This window comes from Alternaria burnsii, assembly GCF_013036055.1.
Source record: "Alternaria burnsii strain CBS107.38 chromosome Unknown 698, whole genome shotgun sequence".
Taxonomy (NCBI): Eukaryota; Fungi; Ascomycota; class Dothideomycetes; order Pleosporales; family Pleosporaceae; genus Alternaria; species Alternaria burnsii.
In genome coordinates this window covers 1,061,287-1,075,012 of record NW_024066111.1, presented here as the reverse complement: position 1 = coordinate 1,075,012, position 13,726 = coordinate 1,061,287, and the positions used below count along the sequence as shown (strand labels likewise).

At 50.8% G+C, this 13,726-nt stretch overlaps 5 protein-coding genes across 5 annotated transcripts; 3 read left to right on the top strand and 2 right to left on the bottom strand.

Annotated features, from left to right (window-relative positions):
• Nucleotides 1–366: 366 nt before the first annotated feature.
• On the top strand, nucleotides 367–2,247 carry GT037_004526 (alpha beta-hydrolase; the record flags this gene model as incomplete). Its single annotated transcript, XM_038929573.1, has 1 exon — nucleotides 367–2,247. One exon carries the CDS (start codon nucleotides 367–369, stop codon nucleotides 2,245–2,247), a length of 1,881 nt encoding a protein of 626 aa, XP_038787845.1.
• Nucleotides 2,248–3,862: 1,615 nt separating this feature from the next.
• Nucleotides 3,863–4,459, top strand: GT037_004525 (glutation s-transferase; the record flags this gene model as incomplete). The annotated part of the gene is made up of 2 exons (XM_038929572.1): nucleotides 3,863–3,894; nucleotides 4,027–4,459. 2 exons carry the CDS (start codon nucleotides 3,863–3,865, stop codon nucleotides 4,457–4,459), a joined length of 465 nt encoding a protein of 154 aa, XP_038787844.1.
• Nucleotides 4,460–4,765: 306 nt separating this feature from the next.
• Nucleotides 4,766–6,675, bottom strand: GT037_004524 (dihydrofolate reductase; the record flags this gene model as incomplete). Its single annotated transcript, XM_038929571.1, has 4 exons — nucleotides 4,766–4,828; nucleotides 4,883–5,246; nucleotides 5,660–5,878; nucleotides 5,939–6,675. 4 exons carry the CDS (start codon nucleotides 6,673–6,675, stop codon nucleotides 4,766–4,768), a joined length of 1,383 nt encoding a protein of 460 aa, XP_038787843.1.
• A 670-nt stretch (nucleotides 6,676–7,345) lies between these two features.
• On the bottom strand, nucleotides 7,346–10,294 carry GT037_004523 (uncharacterized protein; the record flags this gene model as incomplete). Its single annotated transcript, XM_038929570.1, has 8 exons — nucleotides 7,346–8,241; nucleotides 8,290–8,457; nucleotides 8,506–9,324; nucleotides 9,375–9,701; nucleotides 9,752–9,798; nucleotides 9,847–9,928; nucleotides 9,978–10,077; nucleotides 10,178–10,294. 8 exons carry the CDS (start codon nucleotides 10,292–10,294, stop codon nucleotides 7,346–7,348), a joined length of 2,556 nt encoding a protein of 851 aa, XP_038787842.1.
• A 2,110-nt stretch (nucleotides 10,295–12,404) lies between these two features.
• Nucleotides 12,405–13,353, top strand: GT037_004522 (uncharacterized protein; the record flags this gene model as incomplete). Its single annotated transcript, XM_038929569.1, has 3 exons — nucleotides 12,405–12,972; nucleotides 13,024–13,074; nucleotides 13,124–13,353. 3 exons carry the CDS (start codon nucleotides 12,405–12,407, stop codon nucleotides 13,351–13,353), a joined length of 849 nt encoding a protein of 282 aa, XP_038787841.1.
• Between the last annotated feature and the right edge of the window lie 373 nt (nucleotides 13,354–13,726).

The following is a 13,726-nucleotide window of genomic DNA, read 5'->3' as shown; positions in this document are numbered from 1 at the left end:
GCGGCTTTCTTGCTACCTGCATAGACCCGCCCTTAACAGCCGGCCGCGCCCATTCCGACTTCAGAGCCTTTCACTCCTTCGGTCTTTGACGTGTCCCCTCGTTTTCTAAACGTCTTTGACCTCCCAAACAAAAGCAACACAATCTGAACCCGAGAATCAAAGATCTACGCCCATCATGCAACCCTCGTTAGCGTAGCGCAAAAGCACCCAGCGGCTATGACTGAACCTTGGCATACGTCGCGGACAGGACATCGACGACGATTACCGCGTTGAACAGATCTCACAGCTTGCCCGCCATTACGACACTCTACACATTTTCTTTTATTTTTCCCAGATCCACATCTACACACGAACTAGAGAGACGACATGGCGGCGACCGAAACTGAGAGAAAGAGCAGGAGGAAACATTCGTCATCGGCGAAGACTTCGAAACCACGTTCCTCCTCCAGGAAACCACGAGTATCGCCTTCAGTAGCAGATATGTACTTGCAAGATTATGCGCCTCCAGTCCAGGCGACTTCGCCTCAGCGTATGACAGCGACGAGGCCTACCCCACCTCTTTATGGCTATTCTGCAAGTCCACCTCAGCACGCGGTCTATCGTCAGATGCCTGGTTCTTTCCCAGAAGATGGTTATCTATATGGGTCTCCACCGCCGCAACCCGTTCAACCCTATGCCAGTCAATCGACTATTCGCTTTGCTTCTCCACCACCCCACGAGCCGCGCGGTCAAGGTCCATTCGAACAACAATGGAACAGCCTTGATCGGATGGCCGCCAAATCGTACAGGAATCTCCGAGATACGGCTGGAAAGAGTGTGACGAACCTGACTGCCAACTGCATCGAGCGACCTACGGCAGCTGTCGCTACCAAGAGCATGCAGACTTTGTGCAAAGGAGCTGCGCTGTACGACATAATCAGCTCAAAATTCGACTCGGTCATCACCAGTATCGACGACGATCACTTCAGCGGCAAAGAACAGGATCTCATGATGGAGTTCAGTGAGCAGCAGCAGGAAGAGGCCCAGAGAACGAGTCCGCCACTCGGCGAACCCAGACGCCGTCGTCAACACGACGTGCAATCCCACTCTAGTAGCGACAAAGGGTCAAATCACTTTTCAAAAGTGTGGCTTTACTCTAATTCCCGACTACCGCCTCATTTGCCGCCGTTCAAGGTCTATCTGCCTACATATCCCCTACTTTGCTTAGCAGCAACCTACTCGGAGAAAGCCTACACGCCTCCAGGCACGAAGAAGAATCCTGAAATGGAGACCTTCATTCCTGCTGATTGGCGCAGTGGAACGAAAGCCATGGTACTCAAGTCCATTCCTGTGGAAGAACTGAACACTATTGTCTTCGCCATTCGCGGAAGTCAGACCTTTATGGACTGGGCTGTCAACTACAACTCGGCGCCTCACAGCCCAGAAAAGTTCCTCGACGACCCTTCGAATTTATGCCACGCTGGCTTTCTTTATGTGGCAAAGAAGATGATCAAGCCCGTGGCAGAGCGTTTGAAGGTTTTGCTTCAAGAAAACCCTGCACGTTCTAATTGCAGTTTGCTCATCACCGGTCACTCCGCTGGCGGAGCCGTCGCCGCACTGCTTTATGGGCATATGATGAGCACGAAGATCAATTCTGAGCTTAATTATCTCACGAGTTTCTTCAAGCGTGTCCACTGCGTCACGTTCGGTGCGCCACCTGTTACTCTGTATCCGCTAAAGAAGCCTGATGACAAGCGCCATCGCAAGAGTCTCTTCTACGGGTTCATCAACGAAGGCGATCCTATACCGCGAGCGGACAAGAGCGTGCTGAAGAGCTTGCTGAAGCTCTATGCCAGTCCAGCACCCGTTGCTGTTTCAAACATAGCTTTAACCATCACATCAATGTCCAGGCCCAACCTCCCAGACCCGTCGCAATCTTCTCCACCTAAGACAAAATCTAAGTATGGTTTTGCCCAGCGACTTAGCAGGCCTTCCAAATCCTCGCTACAAACAAATACGTCCAGCTCTACCTCTTCAACGCTTCCAGCGTGGCCTATACCAGCGTGCACTTTATCACCTGCAGGCCGATTAGTGGTACTTAGGCAGCGTGTTGGAAGCAGGGTTGAAGACGAAATCGAAGCAGTGACTGTGGATGACGAGATGCTGGGGAAGGTTGTATACGGCGATCTGCTGAAACACCAGATGGCCGTTTACAAGAAGAGGATCGAGAACGTCGCTGTTAGAGCGGTGACTGCGAATGGGTGTTGAGTAGCAGAGATGGGTTGAATGTACATGAAGTTGATAACCGCACACAGAAATGAATGAGCGATGAATTTATGTACCCAAATTTTTGAACTTCTGTTCTTATTCCCCTGTGCTGCTGTATTGCCTTTTTCCAGTTTCCGTGTGTCAAAATCTACCAACCACGCTGTCGCCAATGCTTCAGATCCTAGGAGCGAGATGGCGGCTTTCCATTGCATGGAAGCATGGACTGCACAACAGAGGATACCACCTCGTCTACATTTTCTACCATACAAGTTTCAACGCTCTTCTGTATCACGTCAGCTGCTACGGGAGCGGCACTCCTTCTACTTCCTTACTTATGTAATGTTCACAATACGAGTGAGTCATCGCACAGCTAACAGCATGAGAAACAGATGTGTCTCATCCATAAGAAAGTCGCAAATTTATGGACGTTGAAGACTCTTCTCTACAAGAGTGTAGAATGAGGGAACAAACGCCAAGCTAGGAAAAGCTATCATAATTCGGAACACTCCTCATCTCTGTTGATACCGAGCGAAAGATGATTGAGAGTATTGCGAAAAGCGTAAATACCAAGGCTCTTGGCTTTGGCAGAAGGATAGCTTGGCTGAGAGTTGTTTGCAATGAATTAGCTTAGGAACTGCAAATTGAATCAAACAAATCCCGTTCTGAACATTGTTGTCATCTTCCATACAAACCTTCACCAGTGTCCTTCAGCTTATTGTTGTTTGAGTGGCGAGATCACGTTATGGTTTTGTAATAAGAACAAGTGAGACGTGCATTGATCCATGCCCAAGTTTTAACTTTATCAAAGGGTGTATCGACGGCGTCATCTCGCTCCCAGAGTTCCTAAACGCAATTGCAACAATGCCTTTGCAATGCCATTGTTTGAGCGAGAAAAATACAATTAGTGATCAGCATCCTAGATATCCGCCACTAGGTTTCCTTGCGAAAGCAATCAACTCATCTTCGCAATGCCGGAGCGAAATGACGGAATGGCCAGCTTAGCATCTTAGTAATGTAAGCCCTACGCTACAAAACCACCTCCCTCCCCACGTATCCGTTCATTATATTTTGCCCATTTTAGAGCCCTTTGTACTGCCATATGACAAGTTTCGCAGGTGATTGTTTTCCCATATTCGAGCGGTGGGCACCAGCTCATCGGTGGAAAGGGTCATGCTCGCTGATCAACCTTGCATGCTCGCTCACCCAACAAGTCAGCACCTCAGCTCACTCAAACGACAACTCCGTACATCTTCGTCCATGAATGAGCGTATTGTATCTTCAGGCCACCTCTGGATCAACACAACGTTGGCTGTGCGACCCAGCAAAGCAGGCAGCTATGCTCTCGCCTAGCACCTACTGTACCCCGTCGGCGAGAAGATGCGCCGATTGTGGATCTCCCTCGTGACCTTCCGCTGAAACTCGTCCGCGTCGCAAACAATTGGAGACACATTGCGTAGACCTAACTATAGAGAACACAGCGCCAGGACTAACACGACAGACAATTTAGGAGAGGTACAAAAGGCAGACAGACGGCCATTCTACGGGAATACTCGGGCAATTGTACAGGAAAAAACCAACACGAACTCCCTCAATTGATCACTACACAAACGACGAAATGGCGATTATCCAAATCCCCAGCGAGTACGGGTACGTTCAGTCTCGACTGCGATAGCAATGACAATGGCAGAAGCCCCCATACACCTCTCAATAGTCTCCCTATCAGAACCAGCCTCCTCACCAAACCAATTAAGAGACCACCGACTAACTTATGCTCCACAGCTATGTCCTCGCCGCCTGCGTTTCCACGTTCTTCGTCGGTGCCTGGCACGGTGGCCGCGTTGGCGGCTTCCGCAAAGCAGCCAAAATTCCGTACCCCTACGAATACGCATCCTACGAACAAGTTCAGACCGCCTCTCCCCCATCAAGGTCCGCTATGCTTGCCTTCAACTCGGCCCAACGCGCGCACCAAAATTTCAATGAGAACCACGTCACAGCCCTCGGTGCCATGCTCATCTCCGGACTGAGGTACCCCGTCGCTGCGGCCGTATTGGGTGCGGTATGGAGTGTAAACCGTGTAATTTATGCGATTGGATACTCAAGGAGTGGGGAGGATGGTGGAAAGGGAAGGTACTATGGCGCGCTTGGAATAATCGCGCATTATGTACTACTGCTTATGAGTGGTAAGGCGGCTTTTGACCTTGTCATGGGTTAAGCAGGTTACAGGTGTGGGTACGAAGATGTGAACTGAAGATACCTTATAGCTTGATGGCGTGGCGACACACATTTAAATGCAACTTGTCAAAAGGTACTATCTACGCTTCATTGGTGATGATCTGAATGTGAGCTGCAGTCTTTCCTTCGGAACAAACTCTCCTTATGAGGATTTCAAATATCCTGTATTATCTCAGTACCCCAAAGTCTTGCATAGTCCGAGCTCATGTCTGCTCTCTGGAAAAACATGCTGCTAGCCATGCTTTCGCCATTCATATACATGGGCTCTCTTCCCGAAAACCCACGCTCACACTTCTGTCTTTCCAGTAAGCCCCGATACCTCTAATGCACGTATAGTGCCCTGTACGTCCTACATTTCGTCAGCCATTTTGAACCGTGCACGTCGAGGAATGAGAATACTTACTGGGAACGCAGCAAGTAGACACAGAATATTGCCAGCTAGGAAGAGGCCGATTGACGCAGCGATCTGAATAAGTAGCAGCCTGGCGTGCTTCCATAACTCATCATTCGGGACACGCGAGTGAAGGACAATTACAGCGATGGGCGCTGCAAGCAGTCTTTGGGTTATCCGTCGCCATTTGTTGTAAAGAGAAAGGAAGCCTGGGCTGTAATTGCCGTTCTGCAACTGGTGGTTGGTAAGATCAACGTGCAGTTGAAACCCTCGGATGAAGCACAAGAGACCAATAGCAGCTAGGATGTTAAGCCACTCGTGATGACGTGTTGCAGCCGAGCACTCCAAGCCCTTCTCTAGCAGACGCATGCATTGCCTGCGAACAGCGCGGTCGGTTACAAAGGTAGATGCTATAACCCGCGCTATTTGAACAACAAGTAGGCTGATGGTATACTGTACGCCGATGAAGAATTGGCTATTGAACACTGGCTTCGCCGAAATCATAGAGCGACGATCACGGCTAGTACGAGCTAGTGATGAGAGTAGTCGTGGAGTTAACTCTGGGGTTTCAAGTCTGTCGTCGATGAGGATGTACCCGTAGGTTTGGCGAGTGTAGCGAGCTAGACATAGACAGACCGTGTCATAAAATTGAGAGAAGACAGCGACAACAAGCAATGTGACGAGAGCGGCGTTGACTGACATCGAAAGATTCATGGCTAGATAGAGAAGGGGATCTCAATGTGTAAGTCAGCTGATGTTTTGCCTGGCATATTGGAGACAAATACGTACTTCCCTGCCACAACGTAAGCCATACAGGCTGCACGTGTGTTCCTTGCTGCGACATATTGGTTGTGAGTAATTTCAGTTGAGAATAGAAGGAAATTGGATGAGTAGAGTGTCAACGACACAATCGATATTTTATCTGTGCCACTTAGCGTGGTGGAGGTGAGTGCGCTTGTCTCCTTCATAGTTTTGCACTTTCCTCGCCTCGAACGCAAACACGTGAAGCTGTCAATCGTTCAGCTTGCTGCAGGCAATCTCCTGCGCTTTCACTTTGACTGACTTTACTCCCGCTCGTACATGCAGAACTCAAATTTGACACCCTGTTCCTCAATTCCACCTTCTTGGATCTCTTCGCCAGTAAAGTTCTGCACCTCCTCTCTGCTACTATTCCTCCATATCGTCGTCTCGTCCAGGTTGATCGGGAAGAAAGTGTCGCACTCAAACTCTTTGTGAATCTTTGTGAGAAGCACTCGCTTCGTTTGTGGAAGCTCCAGCGCCGTGTTGTATATAGTTGCTCCACCGATGACAAAGACTCTGTCCAACTCGACATTCGAGCTTGGCAACTTGTTTTCTTGCTGACTTTCAAGCTGTGACAATGCGTCCAATACGCTAGAGCATACCATTGGCCCTTCCACATCGCTCTTCTTGTCTAGTTTACTCATAAACTCTTTAGGGTTTGAGGTGATGACAATATTCAACCGATCCTTCAGGGGACGGAATTTAGGTGGTATGCTCTCCCAAGTCTTGCGGCCCATGAGTATAGCATTCACTTTCTTGACGCCTTCTGTTGATGTAGAAGGCGACGTGCGCTTGGTCACTCGTGCGAAGAACCCCATCTCTTTCTTGAGCTGTGGCCATGGCAGGCCTCCACTGTTGCCTATGCCAAGATTCGGTGTGGCTGCGAGGATAAGAGTAAGAGTTGGAGGTTTTGGTGGCATGTCAGAGACGTTTGTATCGCGAGCAGCTGAGTTTTCCTTCGATGTCGTGCTGATTGGCTTGGTAGAAGGGCAATCGTCGGACATGGCGTAGTGCGTTTTACCGCCGATCAAATTTGGACCACCGAAAGCTTGATCGTGAAATCGAGATGTAAGCTGTATGAATGCCTGACGTGGGATGTTGCATTAGTTGCATGCGGGGCCACGATCACGCTAGCGACAACGCGAGAGAACGTGATCCAGCCCTATGGGCTGAACATTTCCGCTAGAGCGTACCACGTTGCTAGACCTAGGTCAAAACATCCTCATATTTCTTTAGCAGTCTCCGTCAAGTCACGCTCAGCAGGAACCGGTGTGACTTTCGCACGAGTTCACATTCTCGTACAGACTCGAGGTATAATACACAGGCTGATTGCCCTTGTTCATGCACACGAAAATCCAACACCAAAGACACACGCTGACAGTACGACACGCAGCGCTGCATCATCCCATCATGCCCAATCCGAAACCCTGCCACTCGCCGAAAATGGCCAAGACACAGAACGCCGATAATTACACCTTTGCAATGCCGCTACCCGGTTGAAATCATTTGCATGAAGAAGCAAAATCCCGTACAACCCCTTTCATACAACGTCGTTCTTGCTTGCCGAGTTTCCAATGGGTATCTTTTGAGTTCTTTTAAGGCTTGCTGTGCAGCAGAAATACGGGTTTCCTCCACATGCTCGATTGTTGCTCACTGTTGCGGAGACATACGATACTATTCGCTTTCGCCACCCTCACCACTACTCTTGAGTGGTATTGACAATGAAATCTTCTTTGGCGTCCCACCACTGTCCTTGCCGGAGTTCACATTGGGCGACTTCCTACGCAGACTCCGCAGACTCCCAGAACTAGCGTTACTAGACGTCGAAGCGCGTCGCTTGGGTCCAGCAGAGGTGGAGATGCTTGCAAGAAGCTCGTCTTCTTCGTCCTCCTCTCGTCGGCGCTTCTCCGATATCCGCTCTGGTGGCGATCCTGCGGATGTCGAACTTGGCGACGTAGCTTCTTCTGGCGTTTGAGTTGTTGGAATCTTGTGAGTAGAGGCAGCCACGTCGCTTGCGAGATCGTCCATGTCGGCATCGTCAGCATCGTCATCTGGGTAGTTGACGAGAGGTCGCACCGGCGATGCGCCGTTCATGGCAAGTTTTCCAGCTCCAGACAGATGGTCGTCCTCGTCATCTGACGTATTGAAGTAAGCCTCTTCATCTGGGTCCACTTCCTTCAGACCTTGTCCCCACTTTCCACCGTTGATGGCAGTAGCATGTCGCGCAGGTGTATCGCTATCCACACTTGTGAAGGAATTGTCCATCTCTTGGGTAGTTACCGGTTCATGGTTTTGGTCATACTTGAGTATCAAGTTCTGGAACGTGTCGACGTAGGTAATGTCTTGTAGCTTTTCTCTGTATGTTTCAACAAGATGCTGGACAATCATCTTGATGTTCTCGCGCCTGATGAATTCGAACAGCTCCAAACATGCCGAGTTGAGGAGGTTGTCGCGAGGCATGGTATCGAAGAGTATCTTCAAGATCGGCTCGAAAAGTTCGTGTTGGATGATCTGTCGATTATGCGTCTCGTCGTGGAAGCCAAGTACAGTGCGGAAGTATTTCAGCGCGGCTAATAAAGATTAGTAAATTGGGATGAAGCAATCCCTGGGAGACTTACTGAGCTTCAGATGCTTTTCTGGGCAACCCATGAGTTGGGCAACCCGCACCGCCAGACCTTCTGAAAGGATAAAGTATTTGCTACGGAAAGAATGCTGGCGAATAAAGAAGCACAGAACTTCAACGAGGTGAGCGTATAGTGAGACTTCTTGCATCGATAGATCGTCCACTGCGTTGTGTTAGTTCAAAAGGCAACGAAATGAAGAGTACCACTCACTTGATTCCCGGCCCTCGAGGTCTTTGAGAGGCTGGAATAACTTCCTCGCCGACTCATCGTAGAAGTTCTGTATGAAAGAGTCTGTTTGGGGTATGGACGGCAACTGTCCCCTCATTTTGGCAAGGAAGTCACTATTCGTCCGCCCGAGCGCTTCTATAGAAGCCGAGTTGGCGTTGGGATCAAGTAGAATCTTGATCGCATCAGCCATCTGCGCCTTGACTCCAAGGTCCACCTCAATAAGGAGCAGCTCGATCAAGGTATCGGTGAGCGGCTTGGACTTCTCCTGAATAGCCTTGAAGATATAGCTCCGCACCATCAGCGCGTCATGGTCGATCAGCGACACGAGTATATCGGTTCCCGCAACACGAACCGAAGCGTCCTGGTGCTTGAGCGCAAATTGGATTACTTCTAGCAGGCCGCTGCTGATGAAGTTTTGATATAGCTGCGCTCTCACATTCGCTTGCAAGCTCTTCGCTATAGCGCAGCATTGCTGAATGAACAGCACTGCGTCCTTCTTTCTTGCCAAGTTTTGCTCCTTCGGAGAGAAGATGCTGAAAAGCTCCTTCAAGAATGGACCGTTCGCTTGGAGATGCTGGACGATATCGACTTGGTGGAAAAATATAAGCGAGTTCAGAACGCTGAACGTAGGGTCGTCGAGGATGCGCGCAAGAACAACATCCTTAAGGTATTGAAGTCGGTACGTGTAGTGGATCTTCCGCTTTATGTTCTCGTCCTCTATCCGTACGACCTCTTTGAACTTGGATTCGTCGGCAAGGTACTGTCGGTGATTGGCTTTGTGCAGAGGAAAGTCTGGGTCGTCTATGCGATGTCAGCAAGCCATGCGGGAGGTCGCAGAGACCAGTACTCACACTCCAATGCCCCAACGACTCCCAAAACCACCGGGTCTGTTACAACGTATTCGATGATGGCGGTGTCGTTGAGCAGGATGAGCATCTTCACGATGCTACATAAGCGGTGTAGGTCCGAGACACTTTCGAGATCTTCTGCCATGTCTACAAGTGGGATGAGTTTCGGTATGTAATCTTGGGCGAGTATGAACTTGGCCAAGGCTTCACGACCGCCCGGCGTCGAGTTGGCAGCGCGCATGTGGTTCTCGATTTCGTGGAGGTTGCCAAGATCGGGACTTGGGAGTAATATGGGACTAATGTGATCGATGTCGTCTGAAAGACCATCGTCTATGTCAGCATTAGCTCGCTTGAAGCTAGGCGCGATTGATATCACGTACCCTGAGCGAGTGCTTGCAGCCGCGATTGGACTTCGTTCACAAAGTCCCTGTTATGTATTAGCACATGGCTTCAACTGCAAGGCATTCCGGCTCACCATATGCTGGCGCAGCCCTCTGGCTCCTGGAAGCTGAGGGCCATGTCGGTGCCATTCTGCTCGGTCCAAACGATGAGTGTGTCTGCAAGTGTTCAGCTGATGTCTTCCCGCAGCAAGATATGGGCGCATACCCTGTTGTTTCTGGTAGCCGTCATCTTTGGAAATGCGCGTTTCGAGCAGTTGTCGCGACTGGTCGTCCTCGGATAGGACTACAATTCTCGCTTCCTCTTGCTGCAGTCGCACAAGTCAGCCTCGAGCCTTTGCAGAGGGTCAAATAGCGGGAGTTGCGCAAACACGGCGCCCAAACGGTCCAAGACATAGGGAAACATACGCTTGCTACGACGCCCTTGCAGAAGCCAGTGCCTCGATCGAACCAGTCATTGTTCTTGAGCTCGTATACCTTGACGCGCTTTCGTTCACTCGCAGGTGGCGGAGCGACGTTTGCCATAGCCGGCGGCGGCGTGTCGACACTCTCCGGCTAGGGCGTGTACCCTCCGGAGGCAGGCGGGCTGTCGCGATCGTTTGCGCAGTGTGGAGGGGATAATTGGCGGTGGATAGGGCGGAGGTCGGGGGTGCGGTGATCGGGGCGGCTGGGTGTTGTGCTGGCGGATGACGATTAGGAGGCGCGGCAGCGCTTTCGGGCTGTCGCAGAGCTCGGCAGCGCGATTAGAGGTGTGTCGACGGGTAAGCCCCTGCGCGCGCAGCAGTGGAGAGGATAACGCGATGGCGCGTGACGGGAAGGGTGATGGTGATCAGCCTCGGACACTTTGCAGTCGCGTCGTGGGTCGCAAAGTCGAAGCGGGAGAGCACAGGGCCGGGCTTGGGCACAGTGCATGCACTAGCTTGGGAGCGCAATGCGAATATCGATAAGAGCCTAGACCGGCGGCAGCAGCAAGAGCCTCAACACCACGCTGAACCCTGGAGATGGCTGCGATGTTTGTGCGCGATCTAACAGATGTTGCGGGGTAAGGTATGCAGTCGCCCGATTAGTTTCCAAGGTTGGGGTGAATGAGTGCAGCAGCTTTCGCCTCGTATGACGGGTAGCCCGAGGAATGCGCGCTTGCCCACGGCCTCACTGACGCAATCTTCTTGGCACAACCACACTCAACACCACGTCTACTGTGCCCTCTGTCGAGCTTTATTGTCCTTTCATGGCGCTTGCTGCACAGTATACGATGCCTTCATCCACGTTCTACTGAGATCCTGCCACGCATGGGCGAAGTCGCGAATCACGACTTTTCGACACCTGTCATCGGAAACAGTGGGCTGGTGGTACCATCAACCAACTGTCCCACTCAGTAGGACCGAAAACTCCATGGATGATCGACTGCTAATGTTAGCATTTTCTATCTCGAAAACATCGGTCGATTGCTGTGCTTATCGTAAGCACATGACTCGACACCTATACCTGCCACCACTATAATGCTGCTCTCGTCTGTCAGACAACAAGTGCGCGCTCGTTCGCCCCACCGTCACGTGCTGTTCATCATCTATCCCAGCTTCAGATGGAAGATGTCATGGGTGTACGTTGTGCAAGCGAGATATTGACTGCAGACTGAAGGTGCCATCTTGAGGCACCCGTCGATGTAGCTACACTAAGGCTCATTTGACCAGCATCGGACTCTCCCTCCGCTTTCATCGTATTGCCAATTCCTATCTGAGTTGCAACTAAACTCCAGTTAATACTACTACTAGGAGGCAACTCCTTCTCATGAGATCAAATCCATTCTCTCCAGATAACCTCGATAGCCACCAAACGGGTCATATCCATCTTCAAACGGTTAGTTGGCGAGTCTCGACTCTTGATACGCTGTATTCCTTTATAGAGCGAATGTGCTTTTCCAACTGCAGGACCGACAGCCACAAGTATGCGCGATGCGGGACAATGCTTCCACGCAGCCGGTGGCCTGAGTCGCCCATATTCAAACGTCCCAGTCCGCAACGCCAACGACAAACCCTGAGACGCGTCATTGAAGCCCATGGTCCTGCGCGAACTGTCACCGTTGCGACGAACTCAATGAACCATCAACTAGGCGGACGCCTCCTCATATATTCTACCAGTCTTGACAATCCTAACTATAGACACGGCACACTTCGATGCACCGGCACTAGGTCTAGCCTTAGTCTTCCAGGGTATGGCGATGATAGCGTGGGAGGCCAATCACCAACTTACGAAAACGCGCCATGGTCCGCGACCATTGCCGCATTCGTCCGTCTGTGGCATGTTGAGAGGCCAGACTCAGGTGCTCGTATACGGGAGCTGAGGTGTGTCGGAGGTCGCTAAACAACTTGGGTTTGTTTATCAACGCTCGCTAGCCTTTTTCGAGTTTCAGCAGCTGCGCCTCACAGAGGGATCTGCATCTGAAGCGCTAGAAGCAACGGCGCATGGACGGAAACCCAGTTCCCACGCTACGCAAGTGCCTCTCCCGCCCGTCTGTTGGGAAATCATAATTATCCATTATAGATTGCGCTGGCTACCCCAGAGGCAGGACACTTTCCACAAACAACTTCACACTGGGTCTCAACAACTGCACCACAATTATCATCAACCACCAATGATGTCCACTTCCATGAAACACAAGAGTATACCAGCAACATTCAACGAAAAAGAGCCCGCTGCTACTGCAAAGTCTCCGAGACCCACATCTGCGCCGTACCCAAACTTTTCCAAACCTCTGGCAAAAGAAACTGCACCTACTACAGAACCCAAATTAGTTGCCGCCGAAGAACTACAGGCCCGGATCAAAGCTGCGAGAAGGAGCAGAACCGCTACTCAGCCACTGCCTGAAGCAGTACGACGCAAACTCGACCATTCGTCCGACCTCATACACCCAGCCCTGCGCGCCAGGAGCGGCGTCACACCAAACTCCAACCGGCCCACCAGTCACAGGACCAAGAGTCGTGAAGATCTATCCATCGATGCTGTGATTCGGCGCCTGTCGATGGAGATAGATGGACAGAACAGCACCAAAGGACGCCAACTTCCAGACGACATACCTCCAGTACCGACGTTACCAGCCTTTCCGCCCGCTGCGAGCTATCGTCCACGACCCCGCCCGACCGCGAGCAGAAGGTCTTCCATGACGATGAGACGAAGTCCCTTGTCAAATGTTTCGTCTCCGGACGGTAAGCAGGAAGACGTTGGTTCTAGAGAAGTATGCTAATTCTTAGGTACAGACTCTGCAGAGACTTCCTCCCACACATCCAGACGTACTTCAGCTTCTTCTCGTAAGCGTTTCTCACACTTCTCACACATACCTACTAATGCTCAACGTAGGCACATCCAAGTCCGAAGAGTCTAAAGACGGCGGTGACGATAACGACGAGATGGTGCGAGTTATCACTACAGAAACATCGAAAGCTAGGCTCGCAAAGCGGAAGCATATCTCGGAACCTCCGGCTGTATCTCAGCCCCCTCCCTCGATTTTGCGATCCACATCACAGCGGGCCAAGAGTCGGAGTTCATGGCACACAATCTCTCGACGCAGTATACTCTGCTCAGTATGATGACTCCACCTTCGTATGTCATGCCATCGGCCTCCGATATATCACAGAACATCTTTATTTTGCATTTCAGCGTTGTCCTATATTGTGCAAGGGGTTTTGGCAGCACGGCGCTTGGGAATGACTCTTGCTATCTGAAACTGTTTTGCTTTCACATGACGATTGAGAAGGATTTGAGCGTTCAAAGGGGCACAAATAGCGCAGGAGTTTTGGCGTTTTTTTCTCATGTGTTTCAGCAGACGACATTACTGAGCATGGTCTATTGCAAATCTACGCAATTAGTCCGCAACATCAATTATGATAATCTTACGACATCACTCATCTTACGTCTTGCCTTATCTCTCTCGTATGCTCAGACGAAACAAGCCTCGCCTGG